The sequence below is a fragment of the Jaculus jaculus genome, chromosome X (assembly GCF_020740685.1).
Source record: "Jaculus jaculus isolate mJacJac1 chromosome X, mJacJac1.mat.Y.cur, whole genome shotgun sequence".
NCBI classification, from domain to species: Eukaryota; Metazoa; Chordata; class Mammalia; order Rodentia; family Dipodidae; genus Jaculus; species Jaculus jaculus.
The window spans coordinates 11,291,608-11,318,603 of record NC_059125.1 but is presented as its reverse complement, the minus strand read 5'-3'; the positions used below and the strand labels follow the sequence as shown (position 1 = coordinate 11,318,603).

At 41.4% G+C, this 26,996-nt stretch overlaps 1 protein-coding gene across 2 annotated transcripts; it reads right to left on the bottom strand.

Moving 5' to 3' along the window:
* On the bottom strand, window positions 1-25,377 carry Gemin8 (gem nuclear organelle associated protein 8). 2 transcript variants are annotated; one of them, XM_045140626.1, is made up of 4 exons: window positions 25,241-25,377; window positions 16,600-16,638; window positions 14,670-15,168; window positions 1-593 (listed from the first exon to the last, which is right to left on the bottom strand). In XM_045140626.1, exons 3-4 carry the CDS (start codon window positions 15,166-15,168, stop codon window positions 337-339), a joined length of 756 nt encoding a protein of 251 aa, XP_044996561.1. In that variant the 5' UTR covers window positions 16,600-16,638; window positions 25,241-25,377; the 3' UTR covers window positions 1-336. The 2 variants fall into 2 exon arrangements, with proteins under 2 accessions (XP_044996561.1, XP_044996562.1); XM_045140627.1 differs by lacking the exon at window positions 16,600-16,638 and having other exon boundaries at window positions 25,241-25,303.
* Between the last annotated feature and the right edge of the window lie 1,619 nt (window positions 25,378-26,996).

Here is a 26,996-nt window from a genome sequence, read left to right as displayed (position 1 = left end):
TCTAGGCAAGAACTTTAATGAACTGAACACTGTTATTGATGTCATTGAAAACCAGTGGAATGTACACAAAATGATCACTTTATGTCAAAGGGAAATTTCTCATACATCCTACGGACAAAATTCTATGTGACTGATAGATTACATCTACCCTGTGAGGAACCCACTAGGGCTTTGCTGAACACTTTTAATCACCATATCAGCCACTTTTCCTGAGAAATTCTCCAAAAGAGAGATGAAGACAGTGTATACACAGAGGAGGAGGACGGAGGAGGGAGGAGGGAAGAGGGAGGGGGACCCTGTCCAGGAGGCACTCCTTGGGGTCCCTAGGCCCAGGGCTCAGAACTTCAGGGGAATGACAGGCCAGTACTTGGGCTGCTTACTATCACAGAACTTGTCAAAGCTCAGTTGCACAGCAGCCTCCATGGCCAGGATCTTGGTGGCGCTGTTCCCGTACAAGATCTTCATCTCTGCCTGGCGCCGCTCACCAGGCCTCTCGGATGGGGGCTCCACTGACCGGTAGGGGTTGTAGTACAGGCCATGGTCAGCGTTCACATAATCATCCAGACGCTTGTCATCCAGCTCTTGCTGCAGTCCTGAGAACAGAGCAGACCATGAACATGCATGCACACACAGGAAGGGTCCAGTGAATGCTGCCGCTACTACCACAACTGCATATGCTGCCTATGGCCCTCAAGGTCCCTCAGTTTCCCTTCCCAACTGTGAGATCAGGCCCTGTTGGGCTAGCTGAGATGCTTTCTGGATCCTGAGGCAAGAAATGCAGATTCCTTTATTGGGTGTGTGTGCATCCATGAGGAGGCCAAAGGACACCCTCAGGTGCGGGTGTTATTCTTAGGATTGCTGACCCCCTGTTTCTGAGACAGGGTCTCGAGCTAGACTGACTAGAAAGGGAGACCCAGATATGCCCATCTCCACTCCCCAATGCTGGGACAGGCCCATGCTACCACCTGTCACTTTAACATGGGTATTGGGTGTCAAGCTCAGATCCTCATGGTTGTAAGATAAACGCTTTACACAGTGAGCTTTCTCTCCTGCCCCAACCTATGGATTCTTATTAGCCACTTACTCATAAATCTCATTGCTTACTTCTCAGGGGCTGCTATACACGGACAGAAATGGGGGAAAAAAGCTGTAAAGTCTATTACTTCATTTCACCGAACTTCTGAAGTGTGTTCTGAAAATACAGAAGAAAAAATGAAACCACTTGGGTTTCTCTTGTCATCTGCCCAGTCATAAATGGCTGGAGGTTCTTGCTTTTACATGCTGCTCCTGGCTGGCAGAAGAACAAAAATCAATCTGGTGGGCTGGAGAGATGGCTTAGCGGTTAAGCGCTTGCCTGTGAAGCCTAAGGACCCCAGTTCGAGGCTTGGTTCCCCAGGTCCCACGTTAGCCAGATGCACAAGGGGGCGCACGCGTCTGGAGTTCGTTTGCAGAGGCTGGAAGCCCTGGTGCGCCCATCCTCTCTCTCTCCCTCTATCTGTCTTTCTCTCTGTCTCTGTCGCTCTCAAATAAATAAATAAAAAATTAAAAATAAAAAAGCTTTCTGGTAAGGCCAGCACTGTTGAAACACTGTGTGTGTGTGTGTCTTCTCACGCATGCATGCATGTGTCCACATGCCACTTTGTTTGAGATAAGGTTTCTCCTATTTGCTGCTGAACTCCAGACTAGCTGGCCTGTAAGTTTTACAATTTTCCTCTCTCTCTTCCATCATCATAGGCGTTTTGAGATTATAGGTATGTGTGCTACTTTCGTCTGGCTTTACATGGGTTCTGGGAATCTAAGCTCTGGTTGTCAGGCTTGTACAGTTAGCAATGATAACCACTGGGTCATCTCCCCAGGCCTAAGAAACAGTTCTTACCATCGCAAATGAGGTGGCAGGTGTGAAAATCACCTCTCTGAAAGAGGTATTGATTTTATGTACACTGGAAAGGAGTAGGTCCTAGTAAGTATAGACTGCCACAATGAACACAAATCACACCAGACAAAGGAAGCTCAGGACCCATCTCTCTCCGAAGGTAAATGGGCAAAGAAACGGCAATTCTACAAATGGAATGAAGAGCCTTGACTTATCTCTCTGCCTCAGTAACAACTTTGCAACAGGGGGTTGTTTTTCTCACTGTGGCGGTTCACTTGCTATTTCACAGGTGAGCTTAGGTGAAGCTGCAATTCCTACTAATTTAATGAGTTCCTGTATAGCAAGAAATATTTACTCAATTCATTTTCCCCTCTGTAAACTTTTTTTCCAGCAAGCCAATATCAAGTTTATTCCTATGCAAATACAGTCATAAAAATGCCGACAAAATGAGGCTGCATAAGGTAAAAGGAAGCCAAGTCACTGTCTGACAGTGACTGTCAAGAGAGAAATTGATAGCAGAAAGTACATTATCTGGAGCTACTGTTGTTACCAAGAGAAATGCCACTAGATAAGGAGGGAAGATGGCTGCAGGAAAATAGAACAATGACATAAATTATGCCTGTTAGGCCTCTCTCTTCTAAGATCTGGAAGGGAAGATGGTAGTGAGCTAATCAAGTGTGAAGGGATATTTATGTGGCTACAGTCTCTCTCATAAATTCCATTTCTTATAAGTATCACCTTGGAGTTGGAGAGAGCTTTTAGAAACTTGGAAGCATTGTGGAAATGGATTTGACCACACATATGCAGCCACTGCTATCTTAGAACATGTGCACTGTATTTTTACATGTGGAAGCAATATGTGGATAAGCCAATGACTGTCAAGCTAAATAAATGCCCTGGACCTATTAGCCGCAGAAGAGAGACACGATGGACCGACTATGAGATATACAACTAAGCCACAATATTGGTGTTATGTGCAAATGAATTGGAAGTCAACAAGCATTTGCTTTAAAATACAGGTCTTTCTGCCAAGTCTAAAATATGAGTATTTCAGCTGTTTAGTTCTCACAGGTGTTTAAATTCCATGGCCCCCAAACCTGAGTCCCAGTGGGACTCTGAATGAAATGGGCCCTAATTAGCCAAAGAAAATGGCCATTTCAAGACTTTTTTTTTTTTTTTCCAACTTCCAAGCTAACTTCTGTAGGTTAACGAAAAATGCTCCCTGCTTGCTGTGTCTGCTTCTGATTTCCCTTGCCTCTGTCCTGGGCTGATTCACTCCGGTTCTTCTAGCAGAACTTTGAAGGAAAGCTTAGCTTGTTTGGTGTTTGCTAAGGTCCAGGAAGAGGCATGGTAATCTAGACAGAGCACCTGGGGGCAGTTATGGAATGGCAAAGTACATAGTCACTTGGTATGTGGCTGAAGTTTTACACTGGCTTCTTCCCAAAGTCCTAAGAACACCTCTTCCTAAGAACCCTGGTGGGGCAGGGGCAGGGGCAGGGGCAGGGGCAGGGGCAGGGGCTAATGGTCTGGCCTCGGCCTTATGTTTAAGATGGAATGTGTTTGAAGGACCTCTTATTCAAGGGCTCTCCTAAAGGCTTGTCACTTGTACCTTAGGGAACACAGTCACTCTGCCTTCTACAAGAAGCCTTGGAGGTGCTATGCTGAATGCATCAGCTCTAGCTTTTTAGTTGCCCAGAGGAAAGCATGCCATAAGTGGGGCTGCTGGGTGCTTCAGAGCCTGTGGACCCCAAGCACACAGCCCAAGGGCATTGTTACACTCAAATCTGCCTCGGGACTGTAATCGGCTTCACTGACAGACTCAGTGACCCAACAGATGTTCAACGTCTTGTCTAAATCCAAGCGTCTGAGTTTAAAAGTTTTAATAAACACTGGGATCTTAGCTATCTCAGCAAGTGTTGCCCTCTGTTGATTCATGAAACTATTTCTATTTCTGCATGTTTATTTTTTCCCTAAAATTTAAAATGTTTCTTGCTGGGCATGGTGGCGCACACCTTTAATCCCAGCACTCGGGAGGCAGAGGTAGGAGGATCACCATGAGTTCGAGGCCACCCTGAGACTCCATAGTGAATTCCAGGTCATCCTGGGCTAGAGTGAGACCCTGCCTTGAAAAGCCAAAACAACAAAAAAAAGTTTCTTAATTATTTCTTAATTATGCTTCTTTTTGTTACTCTTCTGATAGAAACTACCCAGTAGATGTTTAAATAGGTAGAACAATCACATGCTGACTGTGAATGAAGTGTGCAGTTAATAGGAAACAGGGCCAGGCAGCAGTCTAGGAGGCCTGTGGACTGTCCATAATCAAGTTCAGCATTTGCTCAGGATGTTAGTTAACAAGGTTCAGACAGTGTGTGAGTCAAACAACAAAAGGACCGGTCCTCTGCAGTCAGCCTTCTACTGGTGTCTACTTCCAGTCAGGTCAGCTCCTAAGCCCTTTTGCCCTTCCTGCCTATCACAAGGTTTGGAGGTTCATGGTTTCTTGCACAGTGCATAGTTGCTGTAAAACACTGATCAAGAGGATGAAAAAGCTTCTCACCTGTAATGACAGACTTACTGACGCCTGTGACACACTCTGTGAGGGCCATCTATGGGAAAGAAATAATCTGTTTCCAGCTGCCCCCCCCCCCCGGGGGAGGATAACCATGTCTGACAGAAAACAGGTTCTCAGGACATTGCTGTCCAATAAATGCTCAAAGGCCATGTATTATTATTTCTTAGTTCAGTTATTTTGACTCAGTAATGGGAAGTCTGACTAATATAAGGATATGTGGTTAAGGGAATTTATTTTACTACAAATCAAAAATATCCTTTTAGATTCCATTGTAGTTTTAAAACTGGGTCAAAATGACACCCCCCACCTGCCTAATTCATGTGTAGTCAGAACATCAGAATGGGATCTCATTTGCAAATAGGATCTTTGAAGAACCAACTACAGATAATGAAGCGATTGCCTATTATACTGGATTAGGGTGAACCCTAAATCTGATGCAAGCTTTTACATAAAAGAGACATGGACATCTATGTACAGACAAGAGGCAGAGATCAGAGTGATGCTGCTACAAGGCAATAGAGGCAAGGAAACATGAGAAGCTGAAAGAAGCAAGATCCTAGAGCCTTTGAAGGAGGTAGACCAGCTGACACCGTGATTTTGGACTTGAAGAACTCAGAGAGAACACAGTTCTGTTGTTTAAAGCCATCAAACTTTTGGCAATTTGCCACAGAAGTCCTAGGAAACTAATACAAGGATTAATATGTATGCAGGCTTACAATGAAACAAACCAAACACAGTAACATATTATTAAGGAAAAACCTTTCTGGATCCCAAGCTTAGGCTACATGATCTTAGTGTGATTTGCATCAATCTATGCATTTATAAGATGTTTCTAATATAGACTTATAATGTGCAGCAGGAAGAATATCGTGAGTAGTTACTTGAATGTCAGAGAATTTTATATAGCAGAAAAACATTCATTTAATATTATACAGATAATTAGCTCAAAGGAAAATTAGTTTGCAAGACAAAGCACTAAGATGATGAGTATTAGGACTGTTACTTCCCCTCATTTTCCTAAGATTAGCATCCCTTTCTGAGGTTTTCAGCTAAGCTGCCAAAACGAACTGTGACAGCACAACCTAGGGAAAGCAGAAACTTGATTAACTCAAGAATGCCTCATTTCTGGTTAGTCAGCAGCATACTCTGAACATAGGTGCTTGCCAGCAGAACTGGTGTCATTTCATTGGCCTCTCCATTCTGTGCCCTTGTTCCTTGTCAAATGCAAACCTGAAGCTAAGAAACAATCAGCATTTTAACTCTTACAGCAAATGTGCATTTATATCCCTCCTACTTCTCTATGATCTCCCACATCTATCATCTCATTGGATGGTTTTATCTTCTCATCATCTGTACCAGATGAAACAAATACATGGTGGAATTGTGTTCAATCAGTTTGTTTTCATATTTTTAAAGATTTATTTATTTATCTGACAGAGAAAGAGGGAGAAAGAATGGGAATGCCAGGGCTTCTGGCCACTGCAAACGAACTCTAGACGTGTGTGACCCCTTGTGCATCTGGCTAACTAATATGGGTCCTGGGGAATTGAGCCTGGGTCCTTTGGCTTTGCCGGAAAATGCCTTAACCGCTAAGCCATTCCTCCAGGCCCTGATTTCATATTTTTAAAAATATTTTTTAGTCATTTAGGCCAGGTGTGGTGGCACACACCTTTAATCTCAGCTCTTGGGAGGCATGGGTAGAAGGATCACTGTGAGTGTAAGGTCACCCTGAGAGTATATAGTGAATACCAGGTCAGCCTGGGCTAGAGTGAAACCCTACCTTGAAAACTATATATATATATATATATATATATATATATACATGATTTATTTGAGACAGAGAGAAACGGGGGAAAGAGAGAATAGGAATGTCAGGGCCTTCAGCCACTGAAAACAAACCCTAGACATACGAGCTACCTTGTGTATCTGGCTTACATACGTGGGTTCTAGGGAGTTGAACCTGGGTCCTTTGGCTTTGCAGGAAGCACCTTAACTACTAACCCATCCCTCCAGCCTTCACTTCATATTTTCAAACAGACCAATTCACACTGGGCTGTGTATGTAAGCTTTGCTATGTACTCTAGGTTTTCCACAGAGGGTGGACTGAAGGAGAAAGAGGTAAGTTTCTAGCATGATGGAAAAAGGGTCACTATGGATACTAGAGTAGAAACCTGACTATGGTGTGCAGAAAATAATGGGACATGTCATCCATGTGATGTACAAACATATCTGAGCCCTTTGGTAAAAATAGCACAGTAGTATCTAAACCCAGAGTGGACTTATCTTTTCTTTCATTCACACAGATCCTACTCTTCAAAGCCCAGAGTGCATTCTATTTCCTCACAGCTACCCAGTGAGAGTCCTCCTTCCAATACTTGAGGCAGTGGCTCTAGCTCTCATTTGCATTAGTCATCAAGGACCACACCAAAGCTACCTTCTATGCATCATTTTAAATAAAATAATGTTTGGCTATTTCTTTTTTCTTTAAAAAGGAATGTCCACCCCTGAATCACATGTAGTAAATATCTAATTGGCATAACCACAAGACCAAAGGGACAGTGTGTTTTGGGGGATTTATTTTCTATGGCGGACGTTAACTTTCATTCACATTCCCTCTAAGATTAGGATTAAACCATGCAGTCTCAATTGGCGGCCATTTATGCCTAAGAAGAACTCTTCTTAATGGCAGACATTGTTTCTAAGAAATAATTGAAAACACAGCTGACTTAAGCTTCATAACTGTCTACTTTCTCATAAGGATTATGATCACTAAGGTTTTGAGTAATTGGAAATATGTCATGAAAATGATGACATACAACATAATCAAAAGCATATATGGGGCTGGAGAGATGGCTCAGCAGTTAAGATGCTTGCTTGCAAAGCTTAAGGACCTTGGGTAGAGGTCTTGGTGTTCCCATTCTCTCTCAAATAAATAAATGAGTAAAATATTTTAAAAACAGCATATATGTTCCCAACACACAAATGGAGTCTTTTCTTTTTGCTCTTTTGTTTTGTGGTGCTGGAGATAGAACCCAGAACCCTGTGCATGCTAGGCAACTACCCTATTACTGAGCAACATCCCTAGTCCCAGCAGTTCTTATCCTACTTAATGGTTTGTGGTTTTATCATTTAAGGATGTTAAACTACTTATCTAGAAGGGCAGTAATACAAACAAGAACATGCTGTTCAGTCTGAAGGAGTTTATCCTAAGAAAGTATTAAAGTCTCAGAAGATGATGAGTTATAAAATTCATGTTTCTGTGGAAAGTGAATAATTCAGACATGTGTACAAAAACGTTACTCAATTATTCATTGTACCTGGGTTCTTTATCTCTTTACCAAAGCTTTCCTCAATTGTGTTTGTTAACTAAATCTCTAAGACAATTTCCAGTGAAGGTAAAAGATTGGAAAGCACCGTGGGCATTTGGATTCCTAATTCCATGGCATTATTATTATTTTGGTTTGACACTGGCTCTATCATAACCCAGGCTGGCCTTCAATTCACTATGTAGCTGAGGCAGGCTCTGAACTAATGATCTTTCAGCTTCCACCTCACAAGTGCTGGGATTATAGGCATGAATCACATGCTTGGCTCATGATGGCATTATTGGGAGGTGATGGAAATGAGGTGGTGGAGCCTAATTGCAAGAACTAGGTCATGAGGGTTGTGTCTTGAAAAGGAATTATGTTGTCCCCCATGCCTTTAAAACACACACACACACACACACACACACACACACACACACTCTCTCTCTCTCTCTCTCTCTCTCTCTCTCTCTCTCTCTCTCTCTCTCTCTCCTATCTGGCCTTGAGATAAGCTAGCTCTCCACCTACTTCTGGTGATACTCTGCCTTTCTTGAGGCCAAATCAACAAGACCAGCCAACCATGAGAGCCAAATCTGAGAAAGAATGAATCAAAATAAACCTTTTCTCCCTTTGTCGTTTTTCGTAGTGCTGGGGAGGGAACCCAGGGCACAATGTTAGGTAACAGTTCTACCCTTATGCTGTTCGTAATTTTTGTACTTGTACAGGGTCAATCCCAACAGCTGCTTCTAAGAAAAGGCTATGTCTTTAGATTAGAGCCCAGCATTCCATCCTGTTCTCGCCTTCCTCACACAATTCTCACATCTCCCCAGGACCTGATAATGGTTCAGCAAAGGCTGCAGGGCATGAGAACATTGAAGAAACTCTAGGATAAACAGTTATGAACTGCACTCTAAGAACACATTTTATTTTATTTTAGTGGGGCTGGGGATGGAATCCAGGGCCTTGGTGTACAAGGCAAGTAATCTACCACTGAGCTACACCCTCAGTTCTTACTACACATTTGCAAACACAAAGAACATGAAGCTGGTTTTGTGTGTTAACTTTATTATAGTGACATGGCAAAGGGTTATTTTTTGTGTATTTTACCATGTTAAATTTTATTAAGCAAGAATATCCTTGAAATAAAGCTAAAAACTGTGTTAATGACTAAATTGGACTGATACCAGAATTTTAGTTCATCCGTGTTTTTAGTGTTTTATATCCACTTAAAAGCTTGAAAGGTGTGACTGGAAGTAGAAATATATGACCTATTTGAACACCTTTATTAAGAATGTGCACACTCAATTATGTACCAATCCAGGCAAACTGATCAGAGCAAAATAAATGCAGGTTAACAATCCTTTAATAACAGGATGGATTACTGGCCACTAGCTATCACCATTATTGGTTTTTGTCAGTAACTGCACAACCCACTATCCTCTCCTGTACTATCTTTTTATTTTCATGAGCACTACCCTATTAATTAAGTTTTTCATTTGAGGGTAAGGAGATGGAGGCCCAGGAAAGCAAAGGCAGGAGGCCCACATGAGGATGAGCCCCTCTAGCTAGGAAGAGTAGTGGCTGAGCAAGGGCCTATGATTTGAGCAGCTCTGTAGAAGCTGCTCTGGGTGGTTCCTAACACACACACACACACACACATACATACATATACATACATACATACATACATATCTTGGGGTGGAAGGCTAAAGCTGGAGATAGAAAGGATTTTCTTAACATCTTCCCCTCCCTTTCATTTGTGAGACAGAATCTCACTGTGCAGCCCAGGCTGGCCTTAAACTCACAGTTCTTTCCATTCTACCTTCTAAGTGCTAGGATTACAGGTGTGCAGCACCATACCCAAGTAAAATCCTCATTTTTATTTTTTATCATTTTGATGGTTTGCAATCTAGATCATGATAAAACAAAAATGTAACACATTACCTCTCCTGAGATGACAAATACTATATGGCTTGTTTGTGTTCTAGTCACAGAGTGCATTGGAGAAGAACGAACAAAGGGAATTCTTCAAGGTGACCGTTTCTTAGCACTTTCAAAGTACCATGAAGGGAGTAGCTTAGGTGAACAGAAATTTACTGCCTCAAAGATCTGGAGGTCAGAATTCTGAATCAAGGTGACAGAAGGGACATAAGTAGGAATACGAGGGAAGGATGTCTTTTAGGCTCCTCACTTCTGGATGCTCTTGGGCTTGTGGCAGTGAAAAGCCAGTCTTCTCATGGTGTCCCTCTTATGTGCCTGTCTCCTTCTATGTCCACATTTCTCTCTCTCTTATTTTATTTTTTCTTTCTTTTGATCTATCAACTAACTCTTTTTCTCTCTCCCTCTACTTACCTACCTGCCTATCATCTATCTATTTATTTGAGATGGGGTCTTGTTCTGTAGCCCTGGCTATCCTAGAACTTTCAATATAGACCAAATTGGCTTCAACTTGGGGTGATACCTCTGCCACAGTCTCCTGGTTGGAATTGTGTGCTCACATTTTTTTCATTGCTAGTAATTCTGACTGGTTTTTCTTTATTATTTCTATTTCTCTATTTATGTCTTGTATTGCCTTCTTTATTTCATTAAATTGGTGTCCTGCCTCTTCTTTGATTCCTTTGATTTCCTCTTTGATTTCCTCTTTGATTTCTTCTTTGATTGTTTTCATGTGTTCTTTGACCTCTTTGAACATATTTATAATTATTCTTTTGAACTCTTTCTCAGGCATTTCCTCTAACTCTTTCTCACTGGAGGACATTTCTGATGCATTAATACTTTTAGGTGGATTTATATCGTCTTGCTTTTTAGTGTTTCTTGTGTTATAATGTATATATTTTTGCATCTTGGATTAAGTTAATGCTTGGATTTTCTAGCTAGCTGTGTATTCTTAGCTGTATCAATTGATTTGGTGTAAGATATTTTCAGGGTAGGACCTTAAGGTATTAGGTGTGGCTCTTAAGACTCTCAGAGTATCTACAAAGATGTTCTTAGGGGTTGAGTTTCCCTGCTATAGGAGTATTCAAGCAGGCTGAGTGGAATAATATACTGGTAGATTCTAAAATTTAGCTAAACACTGTACCCATTCCATCAAAAACAGCCCCGAGTATGTATGCAAGAGTAGTTATTATAATGACCAGATCCTCTATCAACAAAGAGGTTTAGATTTCTGGTCTGTTGAGGTATCCAAGTCAGCTTGTGACCAGGTGAGACCCTTCCCTGGTGCAATCCCAGTTACCTTGGGTGATTGTGGTCTCAGTCAAGTTGCTGCCTGGGTCGTCGGGCTGCTGTTCTGATTTCTGGAGCTGGGCACTTGCTTTTCCTACGGGGCAAACTGAGTCGCTGCCGCCGCCTCTGCAGCTGTTGTAGGTGTCACCGCTGGAGCCCCCACCACTGCTGAAGCTGCCGTTGTCGTGTCCACCGGTGCTGCTCACCCCGAAGCCGCTGCTCTCCTGGGTCCGCTGCTGCTGGGGCCACTGGTACCGGTGCTGGAGCCGCTGAAGTTGCTGCCAAATTCTGCTCCTGCTTGGGTCCCGCCGTCAGCCCAAGTTGGCGTGGCCGGGTCCCGGGCCGCTGCTGTGTTCGCTGGAGCTGGGTTCAGGCGGCAGGGGAGGGGAGGGAGCCGCGCTGTTCTGGTTGTATCGTTTCTCCACGTGTGCTTTTACTTCGCGGTCTGCTCCTCCCTCCGTTGCTCGCTGCCGCTCTCCCCTCACGTTTCCCGAGTTGCGGAGAGCGCGGTGTGAGGGGAAAATCCCGCACCTGGCTTGTCCTGCGGCTCGAGCCGAGAGACCGGCGGTTTTTCTGCCGCTCCGCGGTTGCGGCGGGTAGTCGAGCGGCCCGGAGCCGCTGTTCCCGCCTGTGCAGGCTCTGGATGCTCTGGAACTCTTCTACTTCTCCGCTGCCGCCTCAACTTCCTATACACCTCACTTTTTAGTAAAAGTGTGTATTTTGCTGAGTTTTTTTTGGTCTTTCCCCCCCCCAGGCTGTTTTGGCGTGGTACCTACGCTGCCATCTTAACCGGAAGTCCCTCACATTTTTTTAATAAGGCACAAGTCATGTGGCTTTAGGAACTCTTTTGGCTTTATTTCACTCAAATTATTTCTGGAAAGACCTCATCTGTAAGTTAAGGGTTCAGTCTCAGATTAGGGGTTAGGACTTAATCATAATTTTTGGTGGAGTGGCATACAATTCAATCCAGAATAGTGATGATGATAGTGTAATATGGAGTGTTAAAGTGGGATTGGCATTCAACAAATGGCATTCATCAAGTTTATGAAGCATGTTGCGTAATTCATGTGATAAAAGGTCCTAAAGACTCAACAAGTGCAGCACTTTATGGGGTAAGAACACACAAGCTTATATATGACACTGAAACTTTATTCACTCAAAATAATTTCAAGTGCTAGGCATGACAAATCAGGTAATTTTCATGACTTTGTTTACCTACCTGACAAAGGCCAGAAGGAGGAACATGAATGACTGTCAATACCTCAAAACTTAACTGCCTCCATTTATTCATTTATTTCTTTGGTTGTAAGAACATTAGAGAGAGAGGGAGAATGAATGAGAATATTGGCATGCTAGGGTCTCCATCAGCTACAAACAAATGCCAGACACAAGTGCCACTGGGCATCTGGCTTTATGTGGGTACTGGGGAATCAAACCCAGGTTGTTAGGCATTAGAGGCAAGTGCATTAACCACTGAGATATCACTCCAGCCTCTCTTTTTACTTTTTAATTTGAGGCAGGGTCTTGTTAAGTGGCCAAGGCTGGGGCTGGAGAGATGGCTCAGCAGTTCAGGCACTTTTCAGAGAAGCCTAAGGACCTAGGTTCAACTCCCTAGAACCCATGTAAGCCAGATGCATATGGTAGTGCATGCATCTGGAGTTTTTTGTAGTAGCTAGAGGCCCTGGCATGCCCACTTTCATTTCCTCCCCCCTCTTTCTCCCTCCTTCACTCTGTAATAAAAAAAAAAAGTTGCCCAGGCTGGACTTGAATTCACTGTGTAACTCAAGAAGGTCTTAAACCTGTGATCCTCCTGCCTCAGCTTCCTGTGAAACTGGAGTTACAGGCCTGAGCTAGCAGGCTTTGCTCATCATATCCATTTTTTATTGAATACATTGTCAGGTTTATTTTAAATCATTAGGAAATTCAAAATGATCTTTCAGATGATGGCTTAGGTCCATCCTTACAACTTCTACTATACAAGTATCAATATGTAGTGGAAAATCATGTTAATTCCACCTTCTCTTAAGGATCATGGTAATAAGCCCTATGTCTACATTTTCTTTTGTGAAAGTTATAATATAGCATTCCAATCAAATGCAAACATGCTCAAATACCTACTCTCTTCATTTGTTGCATATGTCTAAGTTAGATTAGTTGTTTTATATGAGTTTTGAGAAAAGGCAGTATTTCTGTAGAGCAAGGGAAGGAACATACTTTGTGCATTACAGCAAATACTGCATCCAAACACTTGTTCAGATAGACTTCCTAATGGAGACCATAGATCCAATAGCTTATTCATAAGACAAAAATAAAACTCATTGGGCAAATAATTTAGTGGAAATCACAGGTGGACACTAAAGTTATAATAGTTTATCTAAAGCCCACTGCTCAGCTCCTGACATTCAGGAGGGACTGATAAATGCAAACTTACTGTTATGAACAAACAGGTTTTTTTTTTTTTCATTTTTTGAGGTAGGGTCTCACTCTAGGCCAGGCTGACTTGGAATTCACTCTGTATTCTCAGGGTGGCCTCGAACTCTCAATGATCCTCCTACCTCTGACTCCCGAGAGCTGGGATTAAAGACATGTGCCACCACACCCGGCCAAACAGCTATTTCTTAAGGTGAAAATGAAACTGTCAGTACTTGACTTTCATGTTTCTTTTTATAAAAAAAAAAAAACAACCAAAAAAACAATCCTCTAAGGTGCAGTACTGCATACCTATAATCTCCACACTTGGGAGGCTGAATCAGGAGGATTTCAAGTTCCAGACTAGCCTCGGTTACATAAGAAGATGTTGTCTGAAAAATCCAACCAACCAAATACACAAAAATTCTAGGTCAAAATATACAATTAGACCTTAATAAAACAAAACCATTAAGACTGAATGCTGTTATAATGGGGAAAGAAGTATTCGTAAATTTGTTATGGGTACTTCAAGTACTAAACAGATTGGAGAACAGTGACTGTTCTTTACAGCAAGGTAAGAAATTTCAAAAAGAAAATTCCTGCTTTCTGACTGAAGAGGTAAGGAAATTAGTCCTTTGTTGCAATTCTCTGACCTGCAGTGTGGAAGCAAACAGGAAATCTGTAAGTTGCAGGACAGCTGTGAAGTGCACTATTGTGGTTTGGTTCACTATCGCTAGAAGGGAGCTATGTAGGGTTTGCAAGTGTTGCAGCGGGACTGTCTCTGAGCTGCATTCCAGGGAAGTGGCAAGGCTACATAGGGAAAAGTGTAGCACAGAAGACATGCACAGGAAGAATGCACTCAGGAAGACGTGATTTGAACCCTAACAGCAAATGAGTAGTTGTGTAACTAACCTCCTTAAGGGTCACTTTCCTCATTTAAAATGACTAATAATTCGAGGGGCTGTTCTGTAATTAAGAGAATATACACATGCATGCACATGAACACACTGCATCTGGTGGAGTGTCAAATGTTCAATAAATGGTAGAGATAGTGTTAGCATAAGCCCTGTTGTGCAACTAAAATAAACAGTCCTATAGAAAACAACTCTGGGGACTAATATAATCGAGGTATAACATCACCATATATTTCTGGGCTTAGGACTAAATTTGGAATATTACCTGTATCCAAATGAAGAGCTGTAAAACAACTTGATATGCTAGGTAAGAAAAAAGCAGCAAAAGTCAGGGCAAGAAAGGGAAGGATGAGGAAGCAGAGGCTTGAACTTACGTCGCTCTTCTCTGTGCCTCTCAGTCTCAGCAAAGTATTGGCGGAGCTCATCTGTGATTTCCATATTGCTCAGGTCGCATTCTATCTCATCTGACTCTGACTCCGATTCCGACTCTGATTCCAACTCTGACTCCAAACCTGATTCCACCTCTTCCTCTTCAGGGGGAGCTTGGTAATCTCTGGCGGATGCCTGGGGGGTCCTATTTCTGTCACGCCGAGGCTGCTCTGACCTTCCAAAATATGAAGAGGTGTAGGGAGAATCCTTCCAGTTCATGTGATGATGATAGGAGGCCTGAGGATCCCCAGCCCTGTAATCATACAAGCTCCATGGAAGATTTGCCTGAGGGAAGTACCATGGGAAAGTGAAATAGGATTCCATGGCCTTTCTGTAGGCATTCTGGTGGCTCTGCATCCAAGCTACTGCGTGATGATAATGTTGCCAGTATCTTGCATAAACTGGATGAGAATACCAAGACGTGGTAGCTCTGTATCTTGGCATCTACAAAATGAAGGGGTGTTTAGGACAAACATTGTGGTTCATTTGCTAGAGAATCTTCAAATGTTTATTCAATGAACCAACAGCTATTTACCTAGTATCAACTAAATACCTATTCTTCATGAGGATGCTACTGAACCAAAAAAGTATAAAAAGATCTGTATCTATAACTGAACCAAAGTGTTAAAATATGCTTGCTCTCTGAGTATGTGTACCTCATGTACCCATGAGACAACAGTTTAAGGTAATGGAGCCTTTTAATCACAGGACATAGGCTAATAATGATCTTTTTTGGATAAGATGCAGAGATGTAAGAAACCAGGGTGATATATATATTTTTAAATCTTGGCCATGTGTACTATCTCCAAGTTAGAAATAGCTCATTAATTCTGACAACCATGATAACCTTCGTGTTTTTTTTTTTTAATTTTATGGAACATGTTCATATGTCAATTATTTTTTACCATTTTATACATGTATATAATGTTTTGATCATATTCATTCCCTCCATTACCCTCTCTTCTTCTACTTCCACTGAACTCCTTCTTCTTCCCCTTTGGCTCTTTTTCTGTTTCCTACTGTGGTGGTTTGAAGGTAAAAATATCCCCTAAACACTCATGTGTTTCAATACTTAATCCCTAGTTGGTGATGCAATTTGGGAAGGTAGAAAGTTTAGAAGGAGCCTTGCTGGAGGATGTGTGTCACTTGGCATGGACCTTGCAGGTTTTTAGCCTGGGCCCCACTTGCTATTCATTCCCTCTACTTCCTCCCTGATGATATGAGGATTTGATGCAGGATTCCTGCTCCTGCCATGCCTTCCCTACTAAAATGGACTCTACCCTCTGGAACTGTAAACTGAAATAACTTTCCTTCCCTAAGCTGCTTCTGGTTGGGTATTTTGTTACACCCATAAGTAACCAATCTACCTACTAGTCTGCTGGCTCAGTCCACTCTTCAGAGTCTCAGATTAATGATTAGTAATGCATTAGGCAGTGCTTTTATGTTGGTTGGCTGATGTTCAGATTGAATATCCCTAATCTGAAATTCTAGGATCAGAAATGCTTCAGATTTCAGTGTTTTTTGAATTTTAAAATGTCTACATACACTTTATTGGCTTAGTATCATTAATATGCCCAAAACTCGCACCACTCAAAAATTTGAAAAATTTTGAGTGTTATGTTGGTGTTAAAAAAGTTTCGGATTTTGGATACCCAAACTGCATTTTTTGGGTCTATATCATGAATTGAGTCCATCAAGATCAAAGGTATTCTTTTTTTTTTTTGTGGTGGTGCTGAGCATTGAACCGTGTGGGGCCTTAAGTCCAAAGTGTTGTGTATGCTAGGCAAGTACTCTTCCACTGAGTTACACCCCCATCCAAAACGTGAAGATTTAATGACAATTTTTCCAACTTGTAAGAAAAATAGGTAATCTTACCGTTGCCAGTACCTCTGATGAGGGAAGTCTAAATGTGCACTGAAAATAGGAAAGAACAAATGGTATGAACATTTAATTAGCACTGCTGTGGGATATTCATGGCTATTTCAGATAGCTCCTAAGAGGCAGGTCATTTCTTGCAAGCACCACACCTGATTTTCATGTAACAGACCTCGTAGCACCTGGCACCTTGGGTTGTGACCTTGTGGTCTAAGGAGACATTTTCTTAGAGTGACTGAGCCAAAGGGTCTTGCATGGTTTTGTATTAAACTCTTTGTTTCTCTACTGAAGTAATCTATGAAAAACATACTCACTAAGGCTAAGGGAATTTTGTGGAAGAGGTGGGTGGAAAGATTATAAGAACCACAGGGTGGGAGGGAATATCCAGAGGCATTGCCCCCTCACAATAACTGTATGCTCCTCTAACAACTCATAACTCACAACCCCATGGTGAATACCAGCAATCCCACTGAGGAAAGCCCTCAGTGTAATGGGGGCAGGGAGGAAGGGAAATGATAGTACCAACACATGATGCAGCCATACAAAGTTCCTACATAATGAAAGAAAACTCATCAAAAAGCTATTTAGTAGTACATACAATTCAACATAATATACAGTACATGGACTGTAAATTTACAACCATTACTTTATTTGCCTGTCCTAAGCACAGGCTAATGCTTATTGAAAACCACCTTGGTTTCTCCTCAGGTTTGAGAATACATCTTTCCAACTGATGGGAAGCCTTAGAAAGGTTTATCTTTAAATTTGGGATTTACCGAAAACTCTCCAAACAAGATGTCTCTCCAGGATCAGCTTTGGTTTTGATTTCACACCAACTCTCCTTCCTTCACTACCCTGTTTCTTTGCAGGAGGGGACCCTCTTGAGGTATAGCAAAGACAGACCACCTTTGATATACAGCGCTGCTCTGCCACTGTTACTCCTTTTCCTTCTTCTCACCACCCACCCACCTACCCACCTACTACTGAATGACATATTGAAAAGGTAAGGTTTGAGCTCCAACTGCACACCTTTTCCAACCCACTTAAAAGAAATTTAATTTCCTTTCCCTGTCCATAGATTCAGAGTTACTAAAAATGCCTAAATGATACTAGGATATACATAAAGGAGCTGATCTGGGTGTAGTGGCTCAAGACTATGATCTCAGTATTTGGGAGGCTAAAACAGGAGGACTGTCTTGAGTTTGAGTTCATCCGAGGGTACAAAGTGAGTTCTAGTCCAGCCTGGGCTTTAGAATGAGACAATGTCTCAATAAAACTAAAAGGAGCCATGCCTTTAATGCCACATACTTAGGAAGCTGAGGTACGAGGATCACTTTGAATTCAAGGCCAGCCTGGACTGGATTGAGACACTGTCTCAAAAAAAGAAAAAGAAAATCCAAACCAAACAATAAAACCACAAAATTAACATCCCTTGCCGGGCATGGTGGTGCACGCCTTTAATCCCAGTACTCGAGAGGCAGAGGTAGGAGGATCACCAAGAGTTTAAGGCCACCCTGAGACTACACAGTGAATTCCAGGTCAGCCTGAGCCAGAGTGAGACCCTAACTCGAAAAACCAATAATAATAATTGTAAAAATAATAATAATAGTAATATCCCCAAATATATATGAACTTAAGATTCTATGAGACAAAGCCACTAACAATGAGATATTTAAAGTTTTGGAATTTTAGAATTCTGATAAAGGAATCCTCTTTTATATCATATTTCGCTTAACAAGACTGACGTGGTGGTGCGCGCCTTTAATCCCAGAATTTGGGAGGCACAGGTAGCAGGACCATGGTGAGTTTGAGGCCACTGAAACTACACAGTGATTTCCAGGTCAGCCTTGGGATACAGTGAACCCCTACCTTGTAAAACAAAACAAACAAACAAGAAAAAACAACACTTCTCCAAGCCTTAAGAAATAAATCTGACTTATTTTATAGTCTCAATCAGATGTTTTCATATGGATATTCTAAAAACTGAGGCGTTAAATTGATCATTTCTATAGTTTCAGATTTAGCCTAAAGAGAACCATTCACATTCTTTTTAAATATAAAAAGCTTTCAAATACAGTATTGTGAAGAGGCTTGACATGACCTTCTGTAAATTTGTCATGCAAATTGAATTCACCTTACTTTTAAACTATAATTTAGGTTTCAAACAGGAGCTATTACCCGAATACATAGTTAATTGCTAATGTGCTTTATACGTCATTGAAAAAATATATAATAGTCAATAATTGGGTGTCTTGCCACCCAAAGAAACAAAACTAATGCAGATGACAATACGGCAGAAATCAGGACATGCTTGAGTGCTAAACTGGAAGGTGCAGCCTGTAAGTAGCTAATGCATTACAGCCAGGTTTCACATCCCTACCACTGCAATCTGAACAGCTTCAGAGAGCCTACAGCGCATAATTCCATTAACAGGAACACCACATGTGTGTCTTAATTAGATGTTTTCTAGATAATAAACAGCATAGGAATTAAATAAATAAGAAATGCTTGGGGCTGGAGAAATAGCTTAACAGTTAAGACATTTGCCTGTGAAGCCTAAGGACTCAGGTTTGATTCCACAGTACCCATGTAAGCCAGATCTACAAGGTGACACATGTATCTGGAGTTCATTTGCAGTGGCTAGAGGCACTGGTGCACCCATTCTCTCTCTCTTAAATATATAAATAAATAAAACAACGTAAAAACATTTTTAAAAAGAAATGTCTAGAAGACATTGTGTGTCTTCAGGAAATTAAGATGTTTTCATCTTCACTAGGTGTGATGTTACATGCCTGTGATCCTAGTGCTGGGTAGACTGAGGCCAGGCTGGGCTGTATTAGCAAGTTCCAGGTTGGCCTGGGCTATACAGTGGGCCATGTCTGAAAATACAAACTAGACAAATCAAAAACAAAGAGCTTGGTTCTATACTTGTTTTTACACCTTATAGGACTTAGTTAAAACCAGGCCAATTATCCAGAATTTGGAAGTTTGATAGGTTCAAATCCAATAAACATCACTGTATTTGAACATTATTATAGACAAAATCTTAGTTCTAATTGAGAACCTCCATTCTGGCCTTAAAGATAATAGTTGCATATTCTGAAAATGTATGTGATAACAGAGAGACTCCTCTGGTATAGCTACAAGTTTAGGCATATGTGACAAAGCAGATGATTGACTGATGAAAAGGTCCAAGAATAAATCATGATATTGTTGGGCGGATCAAATGTCAACAGTTGTGATTAAAAAGGAAGAGTGTATTCTGAGCAGAGGTTGCTCATGATCACTTTGGCTCAACGAATTATCTGGTAGCAGGGCTGTGGTGATGATACAGTGTCCCAGAGATCACCAGGCCCTCAATCTGGGCCTTTTGGCAAGAAGGAAGCCAGGAAAACCAGCTTAGCTCACTAAAGAAAGCCAGTTCTGGTTTTCCAACCAGAAGCAAGTAGTTCAGATTGAGCTCAATGTGTCCCCTATAAGATAGAGTAATAACCAACCCCTACAACCTATGCTGAGGATGGAACCTAGGGCCGTACACAAGTTCAGCAAGTACTCTACCATTGAGCTACATCCTACCCCAGTTGCTAGAGTACATTATGATGTAGGTCATGAAGGCAAGATGAATTTATGTCAATAATGGAATACAAGAACTTTGCTAGCAATTTTGTTTGGTTCTAAATAACAAGCAGCGGAAGAATCAGATTAGGTTTTGGCTGCTGGGGTACTTAGAATCCATTTTACTGGCATCTTCCAGCAAGTGGAATGTCACCAGGGTGGAGGTAGAGGTCAAAACAGCTCACTGCACTCTTGGCTTTATTTTTTCTTCTCAAATTCCCAAACCTATTTGTCATATCCTTTTGCATTTTAGGATCTCTAAAATCCTACAGGTCATCTTGAAGAATTGATTTGGATTTACAAATTAAAATCAACTAAGATAAAGCACACAGAAACATATCTAAAGGTACAGCAACTGGCATACAGCTTTAGAAGTATTAGCCAGCATTTCTGGTATTAGTTCTAGTTTATGCCAGTGGTCTCTTTTACTGTAAAGTTGTGGACCACTGCAATTCTTTTCACAGAACATTAATATCTTCTTTGTTTCATAAGAAGAAAGAAAACAGCAAGAACTATACCATACAATCCTTTGAAAACATAATAAAAACATAATTCCTAGTGTCCCTGAAGGACAAAAACAAACAAACAAACAAACAAACAAATAAAACAATAGGCTATAAGCCATCTTTTGACTATTTATGCTCCACATTCATACATTATGACACCGTATACTCTGCCCTCGATAAACTGAGCATCCTAATTGCTCACTTTCCACTTGAAGGTCGGTAGAGGAATTGTACAATTCTCATACATTTCACAGGCCCTGTATAAGACTTGTGGAAACAAGCATAAAATTATAACCAGCTCCAATCTTGGTAACCTATCCCTAATATTTGGAGCAAAGAAAAAAAAAATAAAAGGAAAAGAAGTCTCCATGAGTAAATATGAAAAGTAGGCCATTTCTTACAGCTCTTCACGATATTTAAAGAATTAAAACAACAAAGATCTACAAGAGTATTAACCAATAGGGGTCAGAAAGCACAAGCAGTGCTGAGGTTTCTCATTGAGACCCTGCTGACTTGCACTGCTACACAGGAACACAAGGATATAAAATGGAACATATTTTTGGTATGTTTGCCCTGGAAGGAAAACATATTCTTCCCTGCTAAGCTACTGTGACAACACTTCTTATTGGTTAGCTACCAAGGGAAGGAGAACCTCCTCTGACAATGGGTCCTAGAAACATTTTTAAGCTGGTCAAGGTTCTAATAAAAATGCCTGAAGCTGGGAGAGGTGGCACACACCTTTATTTCTAGCACATGGGAGGCAGAGGTAAAGCATGGCCTGTTCGGTGCAAGCCTGGGACCCCAGAGTAAGTTCCAGAGCAGCCTGGGGTAGTGTGAGACCCCTACCTTGGAAACAAACAGATCGAGGCCTGAATTTCTACAAACCTAACAATACAATATTCCGAGGCATTAGAACACTTCCAGACACTATCAACTCTACTCTCAAAAGAGAGAAAGCATAGAGGATAGTTGGGATGTCATTCTATGGCCTTTCATTTTATCTTCTGTTCCCCATTTACCCAGAAGAGTCTTTTGACTAAACAACTTTTCTTCTTCTGGGCTGATGGAGCCCAGAGAAAAGAGATTGGCAATGTCAGGGAAGGCCGGATCCACAGCTCTACAAACTGGGCAGCTCTCTCTAGGGAACACAATGGCATCATGGTCACCACCCAGCTGAGCCTGGGGGAATACAGAGACCATTCATTGTCTGTCCTCAACCACCAAAGGAAGGAAAAAAACAGCATTGAGGTCATTCACTAAACACTGCCGAAGCCTAGAGACAAGACAGAGCCTTCCAGTCTTGAATGATGTATTTTCCCATACAGTCTCTCTAAAAAAATGCATTTATTCTGCAGTGACTCTGCTTGCTCTGGAAGATATATTTCCAAATGCATAAATATATATGATGAGCAACAGATAAGAGTTTTGTAGCTTTCAACAGATAAAATGTGATTATTTCTACCAAGTCACTAAAAACATTACACATATAAATAATGTGGCTTTGTTGAAAGGCAGTGGAATCATATATATTTTTTCATTACACATTTATATACCTACATAGGATGTAGGATATGCCATAACAACCAGATAAGTAAAATAAAAACATAAATTCCCCTCAAAACTATAATATATACTCTATGACGAGATTTTCCTTTCTACCTTCTCTTTGTTTTCTACTACAACTCTGATAATTAAATACATGAAAGCTCAGTTGCTTTTATTAAATTGTTACTAAATCGGCCACTTGCTACCCCCTTGAAAATCAAACCTTTCTTATAGATCTGGCTCTCTGAGTTAGCCAGATAGTTTGAGAGGCTGATTAAGACCTTCAGCATACACTGTTACAAAGCAGAAGAGGTGTCTGCTGCAAACTGCTGCAGAATCAATGAAGGCATAGTGAGAAATTTGAACAACAGAAATGAGGTTATAATGTGGTTCTAAGACAACTCACTCCCTGTACATGCAACGCTAGCCCTCTCAGATATGTCTTTCAATTGCACCCAACTGTATAAGCACCAGTTGGCACTTCAAATAAAAAAATAATAAAATAGAGATTTTTGGACAGTACTGCTTCCTGCCCACTTATTGTGACACCCTTGCTGTCACCCTGAGCTGGCTGTGGTGGAAGGCAAGCTTATCATGCTTGAGGCCCTCATGGGCTCCCCCCTGTGGCTTTGCATGGTTCCTGCTTAATCATTTGGACATCAAAGACGGCACAAACCTTAATGGCCTTCTACCACCAGCAGGAGTTCAAGTTCCATCTTTTGGCTAGACACAGGCCTGCTTACAAGTATACATGTCACTGTGAACCCATCTATGTAACAGCCACATTTAAAGGTGAGGGTCGAGGGAACAAAAAAAAACCAACTTAGTTTTACTTCCTTTTCATTCTCTCAACCTCAAGCACTGTTAACTCTCTCCTGGGTGTTACAGTAAGACTTTCAGAGCGAAGGCATAGCTGGAGAAGGCTGAAAGGATGTTGTTAATTTTTCTTCTTCTTTTTGTTTCCATACAAATCACATTCCACCCACAGAAAGGCATTGTTTAATCTACCAGCAAGGGTGATGGATTTGTGAATGGATTTATTTGCAAATTCACTAAATGTCTATGTGACTAGCCACAGTCAGAGGTGAACTGAGGCCATGAAAAAGCAAGTGGCCTGCTGACTCATGAACACACCAAGCAATGGGAAGATGGAAAACTGGGATAACCAAGAATGACATAATGGTAATGTATTTCTAAAGAAGAAAGAGATTAAGTTTGTTTTGCTTCATGTATGTATCTTTCATTCAGCAAAACCTAGTGTGGGCATAAAGAATAAGGGTCAAATAAGCAGGTACTGAACATTACTGGCATAGCAGCAACACTTGACTAGTTAAAATGGTTAAGAGCACTTGTACATTTCTAGAGACTTATCCTATTTTTTTCTATAAACATATGCATAGTAGTTCCATGTTAATTTCTCTTTTCTGAATTAATACTGCACTCAATGGACTTCACATTTGGACATTTACTTGTAGGCATAAATTCTGCAATGTATTCTCTTTAAATGTCCCATTTTCCTCCTATCCTAAAAATAACAGATAGCATCTCCTTCCCTTGGAGGCTACTGACATTGACTTGTATCCTGATACCATTCTCTCCTACCTCAAATTACAGAGAGGCTAATAACTCAAACTGAGTTTAAAGCCCTAAAACGTCTTCTACACTAATGTTTAAATATCTTAATATATTTTCAATTCACCTGGCCTTTAATATACTACAGCTACATTTTGAATTCATTTATCCAACTGTTCTACATGTGGATTTCCCAGTGTAAAGAAGTACTTCCGAATCACCAAAAAAAAGTACTTCGGAGAGTTCTGTACCTAATTTGTGAACTCCCCCACCTAATTCTATCTTTGTTTTGTTTTTTCCCCTCCATTCTTCTCAACTTGTCCTTATGTGTTAGGGAAAGAAACACAAAGATTTTTTTTAACCATCCCTGAAATAATTTTAGAATGAAAATTTCTCTCTGGAACTTTAGCTTATATATTTGTCCAGAATTGCAATGAACACAGAGGGGCTTTATACACCTTACTATGAACTTGCTTTCAGTTAGACTTATCCAAAGCATAACATATATGATTTCTATTCGTATTTCCACCCCAATGGGATCATTATTTTGATAAATTATACTAGTATAACTTGTACTTTTAAAGAATATCTCAATCCCATAATGCATGGGAGCAGTGAGAGTAAAATAACTCTTGAGGCCTTGTTTGCTATTATTTTTTAGAATAGACTTCTCAAGTCCTGCTGTTCTTTCTGACTTTAGGTGCAAAACATTTGAGTCCAGAGCCTCGCATGTCAAAAAACAAAAACCAAAAAAATAAAAATAAAAAACAGTGTTAAACCATCATTTCTGATGGAAAAAATAAATTGGTTATGAACTCAGCGTCTTCTCCATCCACCACGCACCTGCCAAATGTTTTCAAGATAATTTACACTAAGAATTCCGATCTTTCACAGACATAAAGTGCAAGAGAAAAGAAAGAAAACTATTTTTTTAACAGAAGATGGGTCAGTATCCCACTAAGGATGTATTCAGGGGTCATTTTCTAATCAAATATTGGCTTGGATGGACAAAATTCTAGTTCGCCTACAGATCTAGTGTAGCGTGGTGACAATATTATGGCACATTAGAACTACCAGGGAACCTTGAAAAAAAAAAATCCCATGCCTATGTTCTGTTTATGATTCAGATCTAATTAGACTGAGACAGAGACCCGGCATCGGAATTAACAGCCATTTAGTAATTCAAAAGCAAGACGGACAGAGTTGAGAGAGCATCTACGATCACTTTGCCACTCTTTGGGAACCTCACAGACAGCTATCCCCACTTTTTGCTACAGGCGGACAATGTAGAATAACCATGTGACCGCCAAGACACCAGCGTTTCCAGCCTCAGAGGAAGTCAGGCCGGGCCGCTAGGCTTCTCCCTTACAACCCCAAAGATACCCAGAAGACCCCGAAGTCACCTCGGGAGCAAGCAGCAATCAGATCTCAGGCGGTGGGCGAGCAGGGGCTTATTTTTCAGTGGGGCGACAGAACGCTAGGGGTGGGGAAAGTTGCCTAGGAAACCAGGACCTCGTGGCCGCAGCGCGCCGGAAGTCCCGCCTATGCGGCCGGCGTCACGTCCTAGACATTGGCCACGCCACACTGGAGGGCAGGCGCCGTATGGGAAGCAGCGCGGCGAGGCGGAGCGCGGCGAGGGCGCGTGGAGGGAGGCGGTCCTCGGAAGGATCCGGACGCTGAGCGGGTCGCCGCGGTCCCGCGGCACTGAAACCTGGCCCTCGGGCTGCGCTGTTAGCGCCACGTGCGCCGACCTGGGTCGCTTTCTGCACGCTTCCCCTTGCTGTCTTTTAAACTTTTTACCCTTGTCTCTCTTTTTTGCCTTTATTTCAATCTTTGCTTTCTCCTGTTTTCTTAACCAAAACAAGGGTGGATAAGAAACGCCCATATTCTGAAAATAAGTTTGAGTACGATTCCAGTTGAACTTAACCTGCCCAGCCTGGTGCTTTCACCACTAGAAGTCCAAGTAGCATACCGCTTGCGTGCAAATTTGGCAAAATGCAAGAGCCCCGAAAGGCTGCATATCTGTGGGAAATAATTCCAAGTGAAAAGGGTGTGGGCCAGATGTTTATTGCAGAATTACTGCAAAAAGTTATGATTAGGCACTATCAATGATGGGGCATTACTATCACGTATTCTTATACTATAGATAAAGCAAAGTAGTATAAAAGAATACTTAATATATACACTGGGGCTGGAGACATGGCTTAGCAGTTAAGCGCTTGCCTGTGAAGCCTAAGGACCCGAGTTCGAGGCTTGATTCCCCAGGACCCACGTTAGCCAGATGCACAAGGGGACGCACGTGTCTGGAGTTCGTTTGCAGTGGCTGGAGACCTGGTGTGCCCATTCTCTCTCTCTTTCTCTGTCTGTTGCTCTCAAATAAATAAATAGAAATTTAAAGTTAAAAAAAGAGAAATATATACACTGGTTACCTACTATGTACCAAGTATTATTGTCTTGTACCTGCATTAAAGAGTTAGCATGAGAAAAAAATAATGTAAAATATCTCTATTAAAAAAGTCTTTATGTGCTTGGGGATGTAGCTTACCTAACATGCGTGAAGTCCTGGGTTCAATCACCAGCCTTAGGGAGAAATTATTTATGTCAAATCAAAGTGAACTTATTTCTATCCTTATCCTTTTGCTTTATTAATGTGGTCTCCAGAAGCTTAAAATTCAAATATTTTATTTTTATTTATTTTTAAAATTTTTGTTAGTCATTTGAGAGCAACAGAGAAAGAAAGAGAGAAAAGGAAAAAGAGAGAGAGAGAGAGAGAGAGAGGGAGGGAGGGAGGGAGGGAGGGAGGGAGGGAGGGAGGGGGGGGGAATGGGTGCACCATGGCCTCCAGCCACTGCAAACGAACTCCAGATACATGTGCCACCTTGTGCATCTGGCTTACCTGTGTACTGGGGAATCGAGCCTCCAGCCGGGGTCCTTAGGCTTCACAGGCAAGTGCTTAACTGCTAAGCCATCTCCCCAGCCACTGAACCTTAAAATTTATATATGTGGCATACATTATTATTAGGAAGTGGCATTCTATTTAGTGAATATACAGTTGTGAGCAAGACAGTCTTTTATTTGTATGAAAATGTTTGATGACTATTATAGAACGTAAGCTTCAGTATTTCTTCTTTCCTGTGTAAAACCACATAACTAAAACAG

Bases quoted from the DNA above. Each gene is read 5' to 3' on its own strand.
- Gemin8 (XM_045140626.1), bottom strand. From the start codon at position 15,168: ATGCCAAGATACAGAGCTACCACGTCTTGGTATTCTCATCCAGTTTAT. The intron at 594-14,669 runs GTAAGTTCAAGC...CTCTGTTCTCAG, and splicing joins GAGGCACAGAGAAGAGCGAC to GACTGCAGCAAGAGCTGGAT.